The 22,768-nt window shown below is 31.9% G+C and overlaps 1 protein-coding gene across 2 annotated transcripts; it reads right to left on the bottom strand.

The window, feature by feature from the left end:
- Window positions 1–8,388: 8,388 nt before the first annotated feature.
- Window positions 8,389–12,945, bottom strand: LOC100779533 (WRKY transcription factor 6). 2 transcript variants are annotated; one of them, XR_005889798.1, is made up of 7 exons: window positions 12,541–12,945; window positions 12,362–12,457; window positions 11,907–12,047; window positions 11,335–11,628; window positions 10,775–10,888; window positions 9,191–9,859; window positions 8,389–9,108 (listed from the first exon to the last, which is right to left on the bottom strand). XR_005889798.1 is itself a non-coding variant. In XM_006602123.4 (6 exons), exons 1-6 carry the CDS (start codon window positions 12,742–12,744, stop codon window positions 9,272–9,274), a joined length of 1,437 nt encoding a protein of 478 aa, XP_006602186.1. In that variant the 5' UTR covers window positions 12,745–12,945; the 3' UTR covers window positions 8,389–9,271. The 2 variants fall into 2 exon arrangements, 1 of the variants encoding a protein (XP_006602186.1); XM_006602123.4 differs by having other exon boundaries at window positions 8,389–9,859.
- Between the last annotated feature and the right edge of the window lie 9,823 nt (window positions 12,946–22,768).

Genomic DNA, 22,768 nt, shown 5'->3' on the forward strand with positions numbered 1-22,768 from the left:
GGATAGAAGTATGGTACTTGATAGAACATTATGGCGGAAGTTGATCCATGTAGCCGACCCCACCTAGTGGGATAAGGCGTTGTTGTTGTTGTTGTTGTTGTATAATTAATTAGCATGAAATATCATATCATATTTTTTAATCTACCCACAAGAATTAAGAAAAAAGAACATAATTTGATAGTTTTGTCATAAAGTTATTAAACGAGTCTAATTGAGTAGGACTTTAGCCAACGAACAAGTTTTATGTCACTAGATTCACGAATTAAGATGTGTTTGCATTGGTGAAACATGACATTTATTTAGTCTCAAATTGTCACGATGAACATGTATTTTTGAACTTTGTAGTTTCTCAATCTGTGAATATTTCTAATATCAAATGTGGTATTCTCGAGTTAAGGGGTGCCAATTATAAGGTTTGGAAGGAAAAAAGTTCTTTATTTGGGTTGGATGGACATTGATTATGCTATCAGGAAGAAAGAACCATCGGCTATTACTGAGGCCAACACTTCAGATGCGGCTGATCTTTATGAAAAAGTGGGAGAGGTCTAATCGCCTTTCTGTGACGTTCATAAAAACCAAAATTTTCGTTGGTATCTTGGGTTTTATTGACCAACATGATAAAGTCAAGGATTTTTTAAAGACTATAGTAAACAATTTACTACTTATGATAAATTTCTTTCCAACACCCTTATAATGCAGTTCTCATCCATGAAGTTCACTAGGATAAGAGGAGTGTGTGATCACATCATGCACATAAGGGTTATAGTGGCTCAACTAAAAGCCTTGGAGGTTACCATGTTAGATTCTTTCCTAGTACATTACATTGTGTGCACCCTACCTCATCAGTATGCCCATTTAAGATCTCTTATAACACACATAAGGATAAGTGGTTTGTTAATGAGCTTTTGACCATGTGTGTTCAAGAAGAGGAAAGGTTACTAATTGAAGAGGGCAAGAGGGTGAACTTGACTACCTTTGAAAAAACAAGAGGAATCATGCTAATCACAAGGGAAAGATTCTTGCTTAGCTAGTGATAAAAAATGAGGTTAAATGTTTCTTCTGCAAGAAGAGACATGTGAAGAAAGATTGTCCAAATTTTAAGAGTTGGCTCGAAAAGAAAGGTACTCTATTTGCATTTGTTTTTTATGAATCTAATATGGTTAATGTCCATCATAACATATGGTGGATTGATTCTAGTTCTACAATCCATGTTATTAATACCTTGCAAGCTATGGAAAACCTAAGGAGGCTAGTGCGAAGTGAGCAATGCATCTATTTAGGAAGCAAGATGAACTCATATGTGGAGGTCATTGGGGCGTGTGGTTTAGGTTTAAGTAGTGGTTTTATTTTGCTTTTAGAAAAGAATTTTTATGTTCCTAGTTTTTCTAAGAACTTGTTTTCTATTTCAAGACTTGCACCTTTGGGATTTTATTTTAATTTTTGGATTATGGTTTTACTTTATTGAATAAATATGATATTGTTGGTTTTGGTGAACTGCGTGATGATCTTTACTTTATTAATTTACAAAATTATGTTGCTTATAATTCTATGCATGTTTTTGTTGGGTTAAAATTATGTGTTACGAACGAGGATTCCTATATGTTGTGGAACCAAAGATTGGGACACATCTCCATTGAGAGAATTAAGTGATTAGTAAATGACATGGTACTCAGTACTTTAGATTTTGATGATTTTGAGACTTGTGTGGTTTGCATTAAAGGTAAGCAAACTAACAAGTCTAAAATTGGTGCAAAAAGGAGTTAAAACCTATTGGAGATCATTAATACAAATATTTGTTGCGCAGACAAGGATGAAAGTAGTCCGAGATACTTTAACACCTTCATAGATGATTACTCACGATATATGCATCTTTACTTACTTTGTTCTAAGGATGAAGCTTTGGATGCCTTTAGATTTTTTAAGGTTGAAGTAGAGAAACAATGTGGAAAACAAATTAAGATTGTGAGATTAGATAGAGGAGGAAAGTACTATGCTAGGTACATATAGAGCTGACAAGCACTTGGTTCATTTGTGAAATTTCTTTAAGAACATGAGATTGTTGCTCAATACACTATGCCTGATTCTCTATATCTGAATGGTGTGATGGAAAGAAGAAATTAAACTTTAATGGATATGGTGAGAAGTATGAGGAATAATGCAAAACTTCCTCAGTTCATGTGGATTGAACCACTTAAGATGGTTGTGTATATTTTAAATAGAGTTCTAACCAAGACTGCCTCAAAGACACCTTTTGAGTTATTCAAAGGTTGGAAACCTAGTTTGTGACACTTACACATTTGAGGATGTCTGTTTGAAGTGAGAATTTATAACCCACAAGAGAAGAAACTAGATTTAAGGACTATTATTAGGTATTTCATTGGATATGCTAAAAAGTCTAAAGGTTATAGGTTCTATTTTTCATCTCACAACACTAGGATTAATGCAAAATTTCTTGAAAATGACTTGATCAGTGAGAGTGATCAATTTCTAGACATTGCTTTTGAAAAGGGTCACTATGACGCTCAACCTTCTGGATCAAGTGAAAAAATTGTAGTCATTCATGCCCCTCAAGTTCAAGCGGGTGTAAGACAACCAATCATTGACGTTCCACAATTTGCTGAATATGATCATGTAGATCAAACTATTGATGAGGAACAAGTTCCTCAACAATATGATGAGGCAACATTAAGAAGATGAGGCAACCAGTCATTGACGTTCCATAATTTGCAAAATATGATCATGTAGATCAAACTATTGATGAGGAACAAGTTCCGCAACAATATGATGAGGCAACTTTAAGAAGATCTACAAGAGTCAAAAGGCCAACAATTCCTATGTAGTGTATCTACAAGAATTAGACTATAATGTTGGAGTCGAAAATAATCCTGATACATTTTCACAAGCCATGAGTTTTAAGGAATCAAATTTGTGGTATAATGCTATGAAAGATGAGATGGATTATATGGAGTCTAGCCAAGTTTGAGATCTTGTTGAGTTGTCTAATGGTGTAAAAGCCATTGGATGTAGATGAGTCTTTAAAATAAAGACTCACAAGGAAAGACTTGTCGCCAAAGGGTTCACTTAAAGAGAAAGAATTGATTACAGACAAACATTTTCTCTTGTGTTTAAGAAATATTCTCTTTGAGTAGTTATGACGTTAGTGGCTTATTTTGACTTTGATTTACATCAAATAGATTTGAAAATGACATTCCTCAATGGTGAATTGGTGATCTAGAGGAAAAGATTTACATGAAACAACATGAAGGATTCTTCTCTCGTGATGGTGAACACTTCGTCTGCAAGCTTAATAAATTCATATATGGATTGAAACAAGCTTTCAGCTAATGGTATTTAAAATTTCATGAGGTTATCTCTTCATTTAGTTTTGAAGAAAATGACATGAATCAATGTATATACTGGATGGTCAATAGGAGTAAGATTTGTTTTTTATTTTATATATGGATGATATTTTGCTTACGACTAATGATAAGGGTATGTTATATAAGGTGAAACAACTTCTCTCAAAGAACTTTGATATGAAGGATATGAGTGAGACATCTTATTTCATAGGAATTAAGATCCCCAAAGAATGACCTCGAGGCATTTTGGGTTTGCCTCAAGAGACTTACATCAACAAAGTTTTAGAAAGGTTTAACACGAAAGATTGTTCATTGAGTATAACTCCCATTGTGAAAAGTGATAGACTTGAATTGGGTTAATGCCCGAAAAATGACCTTGAGCAAGAACACATGAAAAGTATTTCATATGCGTAAGCTATTGGAGGCCTTACGTATGCTCAAGTTTGCACCAAACCTGACATTGCATTTGCTATTGGAGTTTTGGGAAGATATTAGAGTGATCTAGGTGTTGACCACTATAAAACTACAAAGAAGGTAATGAGATATCTTCAAGAATTAAAGGACTACATGCTCATATACAAACGAACTAATGATTTGGAGGTGATTGGCTACTCCAATTCAGACTATATCGGCTGCATTAATACCAGGAAATCCACTTCTGGTCATGTTTTTATGCTAGCTGGTGGAACTATATCTTGGATAAATGCAAAGCATTTTTTGAATGCTACTTCCACTATGGAGATTGATTTCGTTTTTGGTTTTAAGGGCACCTTGCATGGTGTATGGTTGAAGAGTTTTATATTCGAGCTTAGAGTTGTAGACTTTATTTCTAGGTCATTGAAATTGTACTATGACAACTTTGTTGTGCTATTTATGACTAAGAGCAACAAAAGTGGAAGTTGAAGTAAGCATATCAACATTAAATATTTAGCCATAAGAAAACATGTTAAAGAAAATAAAGTGGTCATTGAACAACATTTAGTTGATGATTGTTGATCCTTTGACTAAAGGCATGACACCAAAGAGTTTTAAGGATCATGTAATACGAATGAGACTTGGTTTCATGATGTGATATTAATTATGCATACATTTATAGTTTTGATGAAACTCTTATTCAGTTTGATGTTTTTTTAGCTATTTGTGAGCACATATTTATTTGTTTTGAGAAATATCATTTAGTTTTGACCTAGAATAAACATGTGGTTTATTCATTAAGTTAATAGCTAGTGTTGAGAGACTTAATATATTATGATACATAAGAGAGTTCTATGTTATTAACTTATTCTCTATTCTCGAATTTCATATAAAGAATTTTTGTAATCCATTGGAATCCAGTGAAAATCCTAGAAACTGACTCCTCATCATTTTTTTATATTACAGATTAAAGAAGCTAGAGATTATAAAATGTAGTGAACTCATTAAACAAATTAGGGAGAGACAAGTATGTGACTCAACTATTCACATTAGGTGCAAGCACAATGGCTAGCAAAAAAGGCAACTAACAAGTTCGCATTCTTTAAAGTCATATTAGAATATTATTATTTTAATCAACAACATAGTTAGTGTGCAGCACAATCTTTGCTTAAGTCAAATTTTCTAATGAAACTTACATAAAAAATCCATACATACTTCTCAATTAAATTTTTCATGAAATTGAAATGTAATTATCTCTTGTAATTATTTTTAATCAATTAATTTATTTATTTTTATTAAACCTAACTAATTCATAAAAGACTAAGTGAGAATTTTCACTCAATTTATTAATCACAATAGAGAAAGTAAGGGGGGGCGGGGGGGTACATAACCAATGGGTGTAGATATGAAATTTATTAGGCAAAAGCAAAAAAAGAAAAAATGGATTTCAACATAAACACTACAAAAAAAGGTATTTCTGACGGTAAAAATCCATTTGTAACTCTCAAAATCCGTTGGTAATTTAATATTTTCGACGAATCAAAATCCGTCAGTAAAATGCTCGTAGGAAATATCAGCTGACGAAATTTTATGTTTGTCGATAATTTCCTACGGATATATCCATTGGAAATACCAAAGACATTTTTCAACGGATATATCCGTCGGAAATTACTAAAGGACATATCTGTGGGAAATTTCCGAAGGATAGATCCGTTAGAAGTTACTGACGGATATATCTATCGGAAATTGTCGATGGAAATATCTGTGGGAAATTTCCAATGGATATATCTGTCGGTATTGCCCACGACCATATTTCTGATAGTAAAACCAGTCAGTAATTCTTTTTTTCCAAGAATTTATTGCTTCCTTTTTTCATTTTTATTATATAACATCGGTAATTTAGGAATATAATTTTTCCTTTATATTATTTAACATCAATATTTAAATTAATAGATACATGTAATTAGTGAAATGCTCAAATTCATAAATCTAAAACAAATGCTAAAACAAATTCACTTAAATTAATAAATCCAAAATAAAGCACAATGTCTAATATGTCAATAGTAATAAGTGTTGCTTAGTAAGTAATTAAAATATCCAGTGGCAGAGTGTCTCTGTTGGTCATCGTGTTGTTGCTACTGGTCATCTGGTTGGTTGTTGCTGCTGTTGGTCATTGTCTTGTTGTTGCTGCTGCTGGTCAGAGTGTTGACGTTGATGAATAATGTTTCGCGCTTTAGGTGGTAAGAACTAAAATACAACTAACTAAAACACTTGATTCATAAACATTCATTATTTCATAAATATAATAAACATTTAAAAAATAAAAAAGCATGCAAGATAATGGTCTCACATGTGTCTGCGTAGATCTATCATCGACAAATTGACCAGTATCCTTTTGTAGATGAGTTTGCTGAAAGACCTCATCAATGTATGTAGATCGACCAAACTCCTTTGACTATTTACGAATATTATAAAATAAACATTAATTGGTAAATTAAACAAGTACAAAGAAGTATATATTATAATTTTAATGTACATACCAAGCGAATGGTGTGATCCGGCAAGCTAATAGAACCACAAGTGTGCATACATCTACCTTTTTTGGATGTCCAATTTTTTTTTGGTTTGTGCACACTTGGAACAATAACTAGGTGCATTCCAATTTGATAATAGATCATTCCAGACACAATCTCCAATCCAATATAGCTTTTTATTTTTGTTTTGGGCATCCCTGCATATCTCAAAATGTCTATGAGAGACTTTCAAGTTAAAAGTTTTCTTAATTTCATTCTCTTCTTTAGGTCTCCATACCAATTTTTCCTAAAGTATCACAAAGTTATGAAATTGCACACATTTAGCAAAATACCCATTTGACCATTTCAAATGAAATAAAACAAAATCAACATTACTTATTATTGATTTTCTTGCACAAACGAAGGATATTAAATATAGAGCACAAATGAAGGATATTAACATGTTGAAGGAACAACCACATCATAATCACTTGAAGAAAACCTCCCTCACTCCCAATGTTTATGAATATTAAAACCATCAATTAAGCCACAAACAAAACGACAAATAAGTTATCATCCCAATTAAATTCCTTCCAATACAAGATCGCATCCAGCTTCTCATATTCCAAGATTCAACCAAAGACAAGACAAACAACACATTTTCATATACATATAATTTTGAAGTCTAAAGAATGAAGTGGTTGTTATCAAAGTTTCAATTATGCTACAATCTTATTTCCAAAAGAAAAAGCATTACCCAATTTTCAAATGAAAAAAAATCCTAAAACATGAGCTACCCATTTCAGCCATTGAACTAATTCATTAAGAGGTGAATAAGTTACCTTAAAATGCTGGAAGAAGAGTTCTTGATGATCTTTTGGAATTGCTCCCCAAGTAGGCCATGACTTAGCAAATTGTTGCCTAATGGACAATGTGATAGCCTTTGTCACAACCTTAGATGGATGAAACCTAAATAGAAAAAAAATTCATGAAAAATTAAAATATAAAATGATGTATGATATATAATGATAACTATTTCTTTTACTACTTACGCTTCATTGATAAGTGTAACCATAGGACAATCATTGAGGGGGGTCTTCCATTGCCATTTTTGGAACATCTTCATCAGTAGGCACGTTCCCTACAGTCGGGGATGAGGATGGTGTGGATGTAGATATCAGGGATGATTCATGTGCATTAATTGGAGATGGAGATGGTGTAGGTGCAACATCAGAAGATCTAGTTGGCATAGATACAGTAGACGATGATGGGATAGACGATGATAGATTATCTCTAGGTGGTAGTAGTTTAACCGCATATCATTTTCTATTTCCACTTGTCCTTTTCCTACTATTGTCATGTGACAGGATCGAAGAGGGTCAGAGTGATATATCTATATATAAAAAAATAATATTAAAATTTCATGAATCAAATTGAATGGGATGAATTAAAATTAGATAAGTAACATAATTTTATTTCATACAAAAAAATACACTAAAAAAGTGTTCAACTATCACAACAAAACAAAGATGATATTAATAATAAACATTAAGACGAACCAACAAACATCATGTCACTTAAAAAAACTAATACAATTACATAACAAAGGCAACAATTTCAAGAAAAATTATATAGTTTGTCTAATTTTTTTTAGAATTGTAAATTTCAAAGTCATCTTTTAATTCCCTTACATTGTCTCCTTCGAAATTATTTGATTCTCTCTTCAAATTATTTAATTCTCTTTGGTTTGGCAACATATTAGTAGGGTCCACTTCTTTAGCACTACCTCTTAAATCTTATAATCTAGAAACTCTCAACTTTAAAGACTTGGTTGACATGTGACATTTTCAGTACTTGGTAAGGCATGTCATCTTCTACATTATTAGATTCTATGTAATTCCTTGGATTCGTTTTAATTGCAACACGCTTGTCCCTTCTCTTATTGCTGGATTCAGCATATAAGACACTTGTCTTAAGTTATGTGGAACAATGGATGCATCAAACAGATTATATATCTTTTATTTAAATAAGCGAACAAGTCCAGATCTAGATTGTCGTCTTCATAAATTTCTTGAAAAGGCACTGTCTGTGTTGCCACGTATTTCTTGACCCTGAATGGTACGTGGACCCACAGATATCTGTTATGCCAAAGGTTGCTATCCAAATCTTCAATACACCTTTCTTAACCCTGAATGTTATATGAAGTTGCTGGATGCCATTTTGAAGGCGCTGGAGGTGACCTTCAAGGCTCTGACCCTGTCCCTCAGAATGTTGGATGCGACTTTGAAGGAGCCGGAGGTGACTTTTAGAATGGCGTCGAAACTGTTCTTCACAATTTTGAATGCGACTTTCGAGGTGATTTTCATGGTGTTGAACTTGTACTTCAGGATTTTGCATGCGACATTCATGGAGCTGAAAATGATCTTGGCAATCTTTAATGCGACTTCCAAGGAGCTGAATGTGACTTTGAAGTCACTGAAATTGGTTAAACTGTTCCTCAGAACGGTGAATGTGGCCATCATGACGCCTCTCTAGTCGATCACGGTCTTGATCCTCTGTTTATGGTGTTTATGTTTCATTCATGTCTTATTTATAAAGGTATATGAAGAAGAGAGGAACAAAACTGTTCCGATATAGTTCTATTTTATAACTCAGTTAATTACACACATCTAAATAGTCATTGCAAAAGCTTAAATAGAAAAACTATGAAGCTCCTTATTGGGAAAAGCAAAAAGTACTCTTGACTAAGCTAAAAAGAAAGCATAATGAGCCTGCAGCTACAACTTCTTTTTTTGAGCAGAAGCACCAAGCAATCATGTAAACTGCAAGGACATTAAAATATTTTATTATAACAACTTGGAAAAATCTCAATTGCCAACAAGTGCTCTAAAATTCAATTTCTACCTGGAACAATAGGAAAATGATTAACTGCACTTATTCCAAAACCAAGTGAGACTCGTAATTACAATTATTTAGTCTTAAATGTTATTGCAATGCTGGATCTCCACTAGTACCATTAATGTTTGGATGTGAACTTCCAATTATAGATGTTATGGCAGCCATAACAGCTGCACTGAATTTCGGGTCTCCAGTGATAGCAGCTGTAGCTGCATTTACCGTGTCCACAAATGAAGCAGTTTCTGTTCCCTGAGACCCATGCAAGCTAGAAACCTTAGTCTGGTGATTCTGATAAAAAATGTTGGTAGCTGATGACATAAACTTCTGAGCCAAAAGTGGGGAAAGGAGGCTATATATATGTTGGTTATCCTGTGGTGCCCCTTGTAGTAGCTGTGAGGAATTATTGGTAGTACTTTGAGTGAGATCCAAAGTTATAGTGGGAAATGGAGCTGAAGTTGAGAGGGTTGCTAAGTTCTGAGAAAACGGAAGTGATGCACTTTCTAATATGTTTGGGTATATAAGGCCATCTGAGCTTAGCATTGATCCTGAAAGTAGCATTGATGCAGCTGCTGATGTGGTGGATGCAATGGCCTTTGCAGTGGGAGGGAGTACATGATTGTGTTGCCCTTCATATGTTGTGATCAACACACTTAGATCCTCAGCATTCCTTTGTACCTTTAAATTAAAGAAACATCAGTCCACTAGTTAATTGGTGCAACTTCTTGGTAGCTAGAGATAAAAAAAATCATATGTTCTTCTTGGTAAAAATTTCTTTAAGTCAAGTGGCTTCCAATTTAATTTTTTCTTTATATGGATCTCAAATTTTATTTGTAATATGTCTAAATAGCAATTTGTCACAATTAGTTCAAAACTTATCCTACACGTGATTTATTTTTTTGGCAGATATTTTCTCTGGGAAATAACACTATTGTCAGATACTAAATGAGTACTGCTCTTCTAACAAGAATATGAATTCGCATAGTTATTGGAGTCTAGTCCCTTTACACTAAATTCAAATCTCATGTGATTTAATATACTATATAACTCAACACCTTAAACTTGTCAGGCCGAAGGGCGTAGTCAATGGACAACAGGTGAATATTCCTGTACTACCCTTTGTTGGTCCCGAGGGACGGAGGAGGCTAGGTTAGCCGAAAGATGGTTATCGGTTCAAGGATGCAAGGTGCCCCTGCTTTTTCAGGGTAATAAGGGATAGAGAAAATGTCTCGAGTCAAAGTTCCAGTATCAGGCGCTACAGCGCTGAAGTAATCCATACCATACTTCCAGGAAAAGCTCGAACGACCTTCAACAAATGGGTACCTGTACCCGAAATCGAAAAATAATGTATTGAGGTGTTTCCCTATTCAAGTTTTTTTATTAGTATTTTAAATGCTCGAAGGGTTAAATTAATTATATGCTATGTACGGATTGGTAAGTTCACGGAATCAAATTGAGTAATCTTAAATCACATGTAGTTTTCTGCTAGTGGCCTACGATTGGAGTGGGTTGTTTGCAGTTTAGCCTAACTTTCAAAAAAAAAAAGTAAATAAATTTTCATAAAGAGTGGATAGATCGAGAGAGAAAATATACTTGCTTCCGAACTGGACAAGCAGTTCCCATTGAGCAACGATAATAAGATCGCGGACATGGATTCCCTTTTGCCATCTTCTGCCCATACTTTCTCCATTGACATCCATCTGAAATCTGTGATGAATTCATGAAAAGAAAATTAATATCTAGTTGCAAGTATATATAAGTTATATATAACAGAAATTTTTAGCTTAAATTAAAGATATGCAATATCGCATGCAAAAATCGCTCTAGATTTGTTAGCGAATGCCATGTTTCAATATACAAATCAATTAAGCATTTATTCAATAAGAAATTGACATTTTAGTTACCAAGAACATGGCACGGATAGGAATATACATGCAGTTCGTATAAATAAATGATTCATCGTTTTTACATTATTATATTGTCAGAATTTTCGTTTATTTGAAGAGAATCTAGCTAGTACACATGTATGTAATATGGTGAGAAAATCTGGCATCTCGCACGACATCTTATAGTTTATTTTGTAAGTTTCCCCATTATACTTGTTGAAATAAATTAAAAGGAACTCAACTATATGTCACTTATTTTATACTAACCATAGATGAATCTGTTTTTGTTCGAACTGATACGCGAGCTTTCTTGATCATTGACATGGTTTCTGAACTCTCATGCTTATCTCTCCTAGATTTTGCACTATCCTTGCCAGAATCCAACTCAACAACATCTCTATTCTTGCACTCCATCAACTCAGTAATGTTTTTGCTTTCTTGCAGTTTTGCTTCTGAATGTTGTTGAGAAGGATCTTCCTTCGTAGCAATTCCAATATCCAAGAAAGACCTTGAAATAATCATATCATCTCTCTTATCCTTCTCCTCTATGGCTCCATTAATCTACATCAAAAACAATTTTGTCAGCAATTTGGAAACTGTAGAGGGATTTTATATATAGTTTATTAGATCATATTCGAAATATCATAAAAACATTCACCTAATATTTTTAAGTGGTCATAAAAGTAACTGTTAATCTTGATTTTATGTATAGTGGTACGTATGATCTAATTTAATAGTCTTTATTTCTCCAAATTATAAAAAGTATTTTCACTTACACACATGAATTACATGTATGCATGTGTATATCTTTGGTTTTCGTGAAGTAAAATTTTGATTACCTCATTTTTATGTTGTTTTTGCATAAGTTTCGTAAGATCCTTGTGCAGGTCATTGTACTTATTGTTCACCTGGTCAACCAGCTCTCTCAAGTGTTGATTTTCAGCATTTATGATGTGCAACTCAGCTAACATAGCTGCAAACTGTATCCATAGTAGGGAAAAAATATTATTCTGATATAAATCTCTTTCGTAAATTAATTATCCTAGAAAAAATTAAGATGCAAAGTAAATACGTGTGATGCAATTCAGCTAGCATAGCTACAAAATGCACCCAGAAAGAAAAAAATAATTATGATATAAATTTCTCTCATAAACCGATTATCACAAAAAACTTAAGAAGTAGAGTAAATACGCATGAACAATCTTGTATTATATCTCAAAAAAATTTCATCTTAAAAGCTATATGTTTGACAAAATTAAAAACTTATATACATGGCACAAAATAAGAAAAGTACCTTATTTCTCGTATTATCCCTTGACTCGGACGGTCCTTCTTCCATATTTGATCTATTGCTGGTTGAACTCTTCGTAATAAGGAGATCTAAATTGGTCTACAGATTAATAAAGAAGAAAATTAAAATAATTAATGCAGTAAAAACCAGAGAAATAAAGAAATATTCATAAGCCAGCCTACATTAATAGGAAGCTCCATTTGGTGGTGCACCAATTGATTATCAACGTCTTCACTTTTCTTCTTCTTCTCTGTGAAGAAATCTATCTCATCCACGACAAGTCGTTTCCCATTGAACGACATCATTGGAGAAGACTGTGTAACTGCAGCATTAGAGAGATCATTGTTGCAGGTATCTTCAATGTTGTTAGTTAATTTTTTATACATAACGAAGTTTGTATATATTTGAACTTTATGGAATGAGTGTGAATGGTGTACTAGGTTTGGGTATAGAATTACCACAAGAAAGTTGCTTGGGGACAAAGAAAGTGGTTGGATCAGTATTAAAGAAGAGTCCTATGTCTACTTTCTGCCCACAACTTCTGAAAGGAAGACGTGATAAAGAGAGAGAAGGGTTGAAGTCAGAGATAATGAGATGCAATAGACTCGGCTACAAATATGGCTTGGACTAAGACCAAATATTATGTGATATGAGTATTCATTAATATTAAAGATTTGGAAAATGAGGTAAGATGGTGCGTAATAGTGTCCACGTGGCAGTTTTCCATAGGGCTACAATCAGAAATATACTAACAAAGTCGTAACGACAGGTGTTTCAGACACAGTCTTATAGTAATATTGTTAATGAGAGACAGATCTTACTTCTAAATTCTCAGAATTCAGGGCAGCAACCTATGCTTTGTATAGAATTATTATATTATATATTAATTAGAATATGGTTCCTATATTATGTGTATGCAAAATGCTTTAATATAAATAAGTTAAGCTGAACTATTCAACCTCAACTCAATAATAACTTTATGTTTGTCTTTAAAGACAATTATATAAACAAAGTCAAACTTTATATAAGTCTTATACTTAGTTAAATTGCAATTTCATCTAAAAATGTTATCATTTCATATTTTATCTTCAAATATTTTTATTACTTTTATCCCATTTTGTACTATAAAAATGTATAATAAAAAATACTTTTTTTAGAATAAATACTAAATTAATAACATAGAAAACACTTTAAGAATAATTAAGAAGAAATAATGAATTTTTAAATGAGTTAAATAAGTCAAGTTTAATTTTCATATTTTCCCTAGAAGTCAAGCCTAATTTTTAAATTTGACCGTATTAAATAAGTTAAATTTAAACATATTTTTCTTTTTTTTAAAATCAAACTTGAAATTTAAAAATCTAATTTGACTCAAAATGTTTTCAGTCTTAGACAATTAAACCTATCAATCTCTGTATATCATAATTAATATTCCCTTCGTTCCATTGTCATTGTCATCCCAACTTATTTAATTAACACAAATAGAAGAAAAACTAATAAATAAATAAAAATAATAATAATTTTATAAAATTAACCTTATCACATTTAATTCATTTTTTTATTGTAACTCATATCATTAATATTATAAAGAATATAAGTGAAAAGAATAATTAATATTACATTAAAAAATTAAAATAATAATTATTTTAGAACAAATTTTTTCTTGTTACATGATAAGTATTATGAGAAGGAGGGAGTAATTAATTTTAGTTATTGAATGAGAGATAAGTGCAGACCCAAAAAAAGAAAGGGAAAAAGAAGATGGAAATCCTAAATGTACTTTATCCTCAGCATGTGCATGCTTCTACACTAGAACTACCCTATGTCTGTCGCAATGACTTTCATTAATCATAGTCATCGAAATTAGGTGATCAGCAATGAGAAGCATGCTAAAAACAGTGTTACATATGAAATGAATCCTTTGTAAAGTGTATTCCTTTAGAAGCATACATAGGATGAAGAATTCAAGATTCAACAATATTCATGAGCATGGATTTTGGCTTGGTTACATTGTCAAGGTTAAGAGGAGCTGCTCATCGGTCAACCACGTTTAATTGGAGAACTAATACTAGTAGAGATCTATCAATGGAGGAATTAATGCCAGGAAGAGGATCCAATAAAGATCGATATGAACTATATAGCTACATAAAAACATGCAGTGTCATTTAAAAATGAATGTATTCAATTACTACAAAAAAAAAAAAAAACTAATATCAGTGACAAAGCAATTTACATGTAATTTTGAAAATTGTCACCAAATGTTTTGTGATGTCAATATTAATGAATGACAAAAAGTATTTTCCGTCACTAAATTTTGTCACACTTTATTTATTGTAGTCATCAAAGGCCTCTCAAATTCAAAAAACTTCAATAAAAAAACTTTGATAATATCATATTTGGGTCATTATCTGGCATGCATATTTAATCTTTTTAACAACTAATTAAATATTTTTCTTCCTTGATCACAAAACCTATATTTGATCACCTAAAACAAATCTATTGACAAATTCCAACTTGTTTTCGAGTAAAAATAAAATAAAAATTAACAAGAAATAAATCAAAGAATAAGAATCGAACCGAACAATGAGAAGATTGTTGTTTACTGTACATGCATTGCTACTTATACCCACACTAGTTGAACCAATCGATCTGACTAAGAATCAGACTAGGGACTAGGTCGATTCACTTATTGGATTGGATATTCTAGAAACCTGGTGGTAATTAACGTCATAAAATCGAATTCAAACCGAATTAATCTGGTCTGTAATCCACTCAATCCAAATGACAAGGTTAGTGTCTATTGTGCAACACAAATGTCAAGGTTGTTGAACTAATAGCCCAAGGTATGAAAGTTGAATTGACGCGCAATCCTAATTCATGCAGTTCAACATTTGACTCAGTGGTTCTAATTCATGCAGCTTAATTATTGACTCGCTTGTTTAATCAATGATTCATCAATTAACTCAGTGTATCAATTAAGTGGATCACTAGTACGTCCAAATTCTAAAACAGTGGTTATATGATGATTTGATGACCAAAAGTATCATTAAAATATAATTTTATTCTCATTAATAATAAATTAAAATTCAATGAATTAATTACCCCAAAATTACTTTTTCCTCACAATTTTTAAGACCATTAAATCTTAATGATATATTTTTCAAAATTTACGTTTCATAACTAATTTTCATTTTTCTAGTAAAAACAAAGTTACTAATAAAATTCATTCGTAGAATTTTTAATTTTTTAGGAAAAAAAAATACAATTGACCATTCCTTTTGAGTTTTGTTATACATAATAATCTTATCTTACTCAACTCTAGTAGAGAATACTTAGGTTTATACTACAAAAAATATTATCCTCTCTTCTTTAATTTTTTTTAACTATACTTCTAGCTCTCTTCTAAGATATTAATATGATATCATTTAATTCATTTTAATGTGGGTTTGATGGGAAGGGAGAAAGGAAAAGAGATATCATGAATTTGAATTTCTCCTATTAACAAAAACTAAAAATTAAACATTTGATTAAAAAAAAATCGACTGTATGAAATTTGGGACTTCAAAGAATGGAAAGAAAAATTGTTAGTCAATTTTCAAAGTCAATAGAATACTTTGGTAGAATTAATATCTCATGTAAGAGGCATGTGACTTATGTAGGGACTAATAAATAAATAATTAAGGATTAAATTGTAATTGGGTTTAATAGGAAAAGTTTCTAATGCTACTTGATGAGAGTAATGGTTATAAAAGGGGATTAATACCCACTGACGTGAAATAAGGTCTCCTTCATGTGTTTTTTTCACCCATAGTCATCACGAACTTAGAGAGAGGCAGAAAGAAAGGTCTAAGGAAGTGAATCTTATTTCTCTTCTCTTTCAAGGAAATCAAAGTACAACAGAGATAAGTCTTTCTATGGAGAAAGATACAAGTCTTCAAAGGTACGCATTATCTATTTATTTATTGTTTATGAGAATCATAGGTTTTAAGATCCGGTTGGTTTCCTATAATTGATGATCTAGGAAATCCCTTAAAGTTTTTACATGTGGTATCAGAACATGTGTTATGAAATTTATGATTATCCAAGAATGATTTAATTTCTCCCAATTATGCATGAACCCTAATTATGAAATTTAGAAATTTTATTTTCCGTTGCATGTATTGTTTTATTGGCAATATTTTATTATTGTTGAATACCATTTTTTTTTGGAGAAAGATTATTTGAAAGCTACACGACATTACAAATTATGTTTCGTCTTGGAACGGAATGGAAAAAAGCACATATTCTTTTCGCGGTATGCCTGTAGGCCTACTTGTAATTTCAATGTTTTTGAAAAGCCGAGCGGCGTAGGATATGTAGGTAACTTTTAATTCCAATGTTTTTGAAAAAACTACCCCCGCTAGTAAGTTCGTTGTAGGAGAGAATGAATATTTTGGAAATTGCTATTTGCAACCTTTGTTTGCTATTTCTAATCCCACTTGCCTTTTTTCTTAAATGTTATTGAAGGATTGAAAGTTTGTCTTAGAATTAAATTAATGTGAATGTTTTGAAATTATTGGTAGTAGTAAATATGTATATGTTGCATATTTCTTTGAATGTGTTTGAATGCAAAACACAAATAAATGTGAATATTATTTTATGGCCTGAAATGAAATTAATAGAATGGCTATGAATTGTTAATAACAATAATTATGTGCAGACCATATATTTGGTTGGAATTAAATGTATGTTGAATTTGTTAGTCACCAAAGTGGCCAAATTTGTAAGGTTATTTTATTCCAAATTAATGATTATTTCAATTACTCATAGAATAATGGATGCTAAATTATATGATTATTGGTTTATGAGTAATGGAAATTCATTGTTATAAGGCATTTATGGATCGCCCAAAGGTTGATTAGTTGTTCTTATAATTAATGAATATAATTGTAGGCGATTTGTGTGTATCATTGGTTTTATTTATATACCCAAAGGAAATAGATACTACTAATTGATGCATATTTAATTGTCAAATAATGTTAAGAATTTTTATTAACATCATCATGTTTGTATGTTGTGTGTTGGTGTATCACCCAAAGGAGAACATCAATATACATTGACCGTTACCTGAATGAATCATATGTATGACATGTATTTTATGTCTCAAAATACTTATGTGAATTTTATTATGTAATACATGTTCTCAATTAACTGAATTCTTATGTATCATCTGTGTCAATTTTAATGTGCTTAACTTCTCTGACTAAAATGAGCAAGTCCAATTTCACCTCCGTGTTTTGGATCATGATCTTGCTATGTTGAAATAAAAGTTTGTTACTATTATTAATGCTAGTAGCAATGAAGAGAAAGCTCATTATAAAGTTTGGGAAATATCTAAGAGACTCACCCTAATGTTCATGAGAATGGCTATTGCAGACAGTATTAAAACAGGTCTTCCTAAGACCAATAATGCTAAAAAGTTTATGGGGTTAGTGGGAGAACACTCTCAAATAGCTGATAAGTCTCTTGCTGGGACATTAATGAGTACATTGACCACCATGAAGTTTGATGGTTCGCGTACTATGCATGAACATGTCATTGAGATGAAAAACATTGCAGCAAGACTTGACCTTGGGAATGGTTGTGAATGGGAACTTTCTTGTTCAGTTTATTCTAAACTCATTACCATCTGAGTATGACCCGTTTCAAATGAGCTATAATACCATGAAAGATAAATGAAATATACATGAATTGCACAGTATGTTAGTTCAGGAAGAAATGAGGCTTAAGAATTAAGGAAGTCACTCAATCCATTATGTAAGTCACCAAGGAAATCAAGGAGCTGGAAAGAAATTTATGAAGAAGCATGATAAAGGCAAAGGGTAATTAAAGATCAATACTCTGTGCAAATCCAGAGGAAGGTATCAAAGGGAAATAATTATCAATTTTGTAGGAAATCAGGACATTTCCAGAAAGATTGCCTAAAGTGCAAGTCTTGGTTCGAAAAGAAAGGTGAGCTTAATGCTCATGTATGTTTTGAATCAAACTTAACTGAAATTTCCCATAATACATGATGGATTAATTCTGGATGTACGACTCATGTTTCTAACATTATGCAAATATTCTTTACAATCCAAATCATAAACACAAATAAGAAGTTCATTTTCATGGGGAATAGAGTGAAAGCTCCAGTGGAAGCAGTTGAGACTTATTTTTAAAACTCGACATTGAACATTGTTTAGATTTACTGGAAACTCTTTATGTACCTAGTTTATCTAAGAATTTAGTTTCATTATCTAAACTTGATGTTATTGGATACTCTTTTAATTTTGGTAATGGATGTTTCAATTTATTTAAGCATAATCATCTCATTGGTACTGGTATTCTTTGTGATGGTTTATATAAATTGAAATTAGACAGTTTGTATGTTGAAATTATTTTAACTTTGCATCATAAGGTTGGCACTAAACGTAGTTTAGTGAATGAACGATCTGTTTTCTTGTGGCATAAACGTTTAGGTCACATTTCTAGAGAAAGGATGGAAAGATTAATAAAGAATGAAATTCTTCCTTATCTAGATTTTACAGATCTAAATATTTGTGTGGGTTGTATTAAGGGAAAACAAGCAAAACATACAAAGAAAGGAGCTACAAGAAGCACTCAGCTTCTTGAAATTGTGCATACTGATATTTGTGGACCTTTTGATGTTAGTTCTTTGGGAAAGGAAGGATTTATCATCATTATTGATGATTATTCACATTACGGTTATGTCTACTTACTGCCTGAGATTTCTCAGGCAATGGATGCCTTAGAAATTTACTAGAATGAAGTAAAAAAGGGAAATTAGACAGAAATGTGAAAATTATTAGATATGATAGAGGTGGTGAGTATTACAGAAGATATGATGAAACTGGACAACACCCAGGTCTATTTGTTAAGTTTCTTCAGAAACGTGACATTTGTGCGCAATACACAATGCCCCGTACACCACAACAAAATGGTGTATCAGAAAGACGTAATAGAACTTTAATGGATATGGTTAGGAGTATGTTAATCAATTTGACTTTACTCGTATCTTTGTGGATGTATGCCTTGAAAACTGCCATGTATTTGTTGAATAGGGTTCATAGTAAGGTAGTTCCAAAGACATCTTTTGAATTGTGGACAAATAAGACACCTAGTATAAGGCACCTGCATGTTTGGGGTTGCCAGGCAGAAATAAGGATTTATAATCCGCAAGAAATAAAATTGGATGCAAGAACAATTAATGGATATTTCATTGGTTATCTAGAAAATCAAAGGGGTATATGTTTTATTGTCCTAATCATAGTATGAGAATTGTCGAAACTGGAAATGCAAGGTTCATTGAAAATGGTGAAATCAATGGGAGTGCAGTTCCACAAGAAGTGGAAATTAAAGAAGTTAGAGTGGAAGTCCTTTTAGTTTGTGCCTCTAGCAGTAAGGTGATTGCTCCTTTTAGTTGTTGTTACAAAATTAATGAAGAGGAGCAAGACAATAATGAATCCATGATGCATAATGAACCTATTATGGAAAAACCGCAAGAAGTAGCATTAAAAAGGTCTCAAAGAGAAAGGAGACCAGCTATTTCAAATGATTATGGGGTATACCTACATGAAATAGAAACAAACTTAAGCATTAATGATAATGATCCAGTTTTGTTTTCACAAATTGTAAGTTGTGATAATTCTAAGAAGTAATTAAATGTCATGAAAGAAAAGATAAATTCCATGGAACATAATGGTGTTTGGGACATTGTAGAATTACCAAAGGGTTGTAAGAGAGTTGGTTGTAAGTGGGTCTTTAAGACAAAACGTGACTCTCATGGCAACCTTGAACGTTACAAGGCTAGACTTGTTGCTAAGGGATTTATTCAGAAAGATGGCATTGATTATAAAGAGACGTTTTTACCGGTTTCACGAAAAGATTCTTTCAAGATTATCATGACATTAGTAGTCCATTATGACTTGGAGCTACATCAAATGGATGTGAAAACCGTCTTTCTTAATAGAGATTTAGAGGAGAATGTTTATATGGACCAACCAATGGGTTCTCAGTTAAAGGAATGGAACACATGGTGTGCAAATTAAAGAAATCAATATACAGTCTTAAGCAAGCTTCCCGCCAATGGTATTTGAAGTTTAATGATACCATTGTTTTCTTTGGATTTAAGGAAAATACTGTAGATCAATGTACATATATCTGAAGGTCATTGGGAGTAAGGTTATTTTTAATTTTGTATATGATATCTTACTTGCAACTAACAATCTTGGTCCTCTTCATGAGACTAAGAAGTTTCTTTCTAGTAACTTTGAAATGAAGGATATGGGTGAGGCAAGCTATGTGATAGGAATAAAAATATTTCGTAATAGATCACAAGGATTTTTAGGCTTATCTTAGAAAACATATATCAATAAAGTACTAGAGAGATTCAAGATGGAAATGTGTTTAATATCACCTGTTCTAATTTAGAAAGGATACAAATTTAGTCTCTCACAATGTTCTAGAAATGATATGGAACGAAAACAAATGGAAGCAATGTTGTATGCATCAGTTGTTGTTGCATCTGAAAGCTGAATTTGTAGTATGTTTTGAAGCTACAATTCAGGCTAATTGACTGCGGAACTTTATTTCAGGGCTTGGAATTGTCTACAGTATTTCTAGGCCGCTGAAAATGTATTGTGATAACTTCGCAACAGGATTTTGTAAGAACAACAAGTACTCTAAGGGTGCTAAGCATATGAAATTGAAGTACTTTGTCGTGAAGGAAGAAGTTTAAAAACAAAGAAAGTCGATAGAATATATTAGCACAAACCTTATGATAGATGACCCTTTGAATAAAAGATTACCGCCCAAGACATTATAGAACATGTTGAAAGTATGGGCATTATTGTTATTGATGATCATTAAGTGTAATTTATCTTATGCATTTTAGTGACACTCTGAGCTCAATTATGATATGTTTCTGATTACCTATTCTTTATGTTTGCATGCATGTTTGTGTTAGAGTAATGTTAATAGGTTTTATCTTGAATAAAGACATTATGTTGGACCAGTTATGTACTCCTAACTAATGGTATATTAAGGAGAAGACTAATTTGTAGTACATGGAAGAGACTATGTCGATTAGATGATGTACAACCGCCATGACTCGAATTGGTTCATATTCTTAATTATGAAATTATGATGTACCCAATGTATAGAACAATTTAGTCATTTTTAATGCGCATCATGTTAGTTAATCTATTTGTTTATTTAGTCCATAATGTTTATTAATGTCACATGAGTCAAGTGGGAAAATGTTAGAATTAATGTCTCATGTAAGAGGCATGTGACTTATGTAGGGACTAATAAATAAATAATTAATAATTAAAGACTAAATTATAATTGGACTTAATATGAGAAGTTTCTATAGTTAATTATTACTTGATGAGAGTAGTGGTTATAAAAAGGTGATAATACCCACTAATGTGAAATAAGGTCTCCTTCCTGACAGAAAAGTATTTCTCTCACTCATAATCATCGCGAACGTAGAGAGGCAGAAAGAAAGCTCTAAAAAAGTGAAATCTTATTTCTCTCCTCTTCCAAGGAAATATACACCGAAGAAAAATCTTCCTACAAAGAAAGGTACAAGTCTTCTTATGAAGAAAAATACAAATCTTATTTATTGTTTATAAAAATCATAGATAATTGATGATCTAAAAAATCTTTTAAAATTTTTACATACTTCTTCAAAATATCATTCGTGACGTACATAATCAAATAGAACAAAGTTTAAAATTAGTTGTTAGTGCTATCAGTAATTAATAGACTCGTTTACATTGAAGTATGCTTCTTTTTTTTTTAAGTATGCTAAGTATATATACTTTAATTTCTTGTAGGAGATATATAAGTATAACTTTTGGAATAATAAAACCCAGAAAATGAAAATATATTTTGCTCTGAAAATAAATACAATATTTATGAAAATATTATTTATTTATGAGACATCATCGCTCACAGAGGAAATAATGGAGGAAAACTAAAGAAGGAAACATGACCTCATTAAGCAGTAACATCAATTTCAGGAAGGATTATAAGTCAAAATTAGTAGTTTTTTCATTACAATTTAGTAGTTTTTTCGTCTGCAAATAAAAAACATTTTTATTAAAGGTACCAGGAAGGATTATAAGTCAAAATTACAATGAAGGTAACTACTACTATCTCAAGTATATCTATATACTGGTCAAAGCTTTCTCATGAGTCTCACTTTTCTGCGCCTGCAACGATCAATTCTCAAGAAAGAAGAAAATATTGGCCGTTCCTAATCAATCAGTTGCGACATTTTAGATAAATAGCTATGACTTTCACGCTCAGATAACTGTAAAATGCACTGTTTTCTCTCGAATATAAAATAGAAATTATATTTATACG

The sequence above is a fragment of the Glycine max genome, chromosome 18 (genome assembly GCF_000004515.6).
Source record: "Glycine max cultivar Williams 82 chromosome 18, Glycine_max_v4.0, whole genome shotgun sequence".
Taxonomy (NCBI): domain Eukaryota; kingdom Viridiplantae; phylum Streptophyta; class Magnoliopsida; order Fabales; family Fabaceae; genus Glycine; species Glycine max.

Bases quoted from the DNA above. Each gene is read 5' to 3' on its own strand.
- LOC100779533 (XM_006602123.4), bottom strand. From the start codon at position 12,744: ATGTATAAAAAATTAACTAACAACATTGAAGATACCTGCAACAATGAT. The intron at 12,458-12,540 runs GTAGGCTGGCTT...ATTAATCTGTAG, and splicing joins AAATGGAGCTTCCTATTAAT to ACCAATTTAGATCTCCTTAT. The intron at 12,048-12,361 runs GTACTTTTCTTA...CTATGGATACAG, and splicing joins GGGATAATACGAGAAATAAG to TTTGCAGCTATGTTAGCTGA.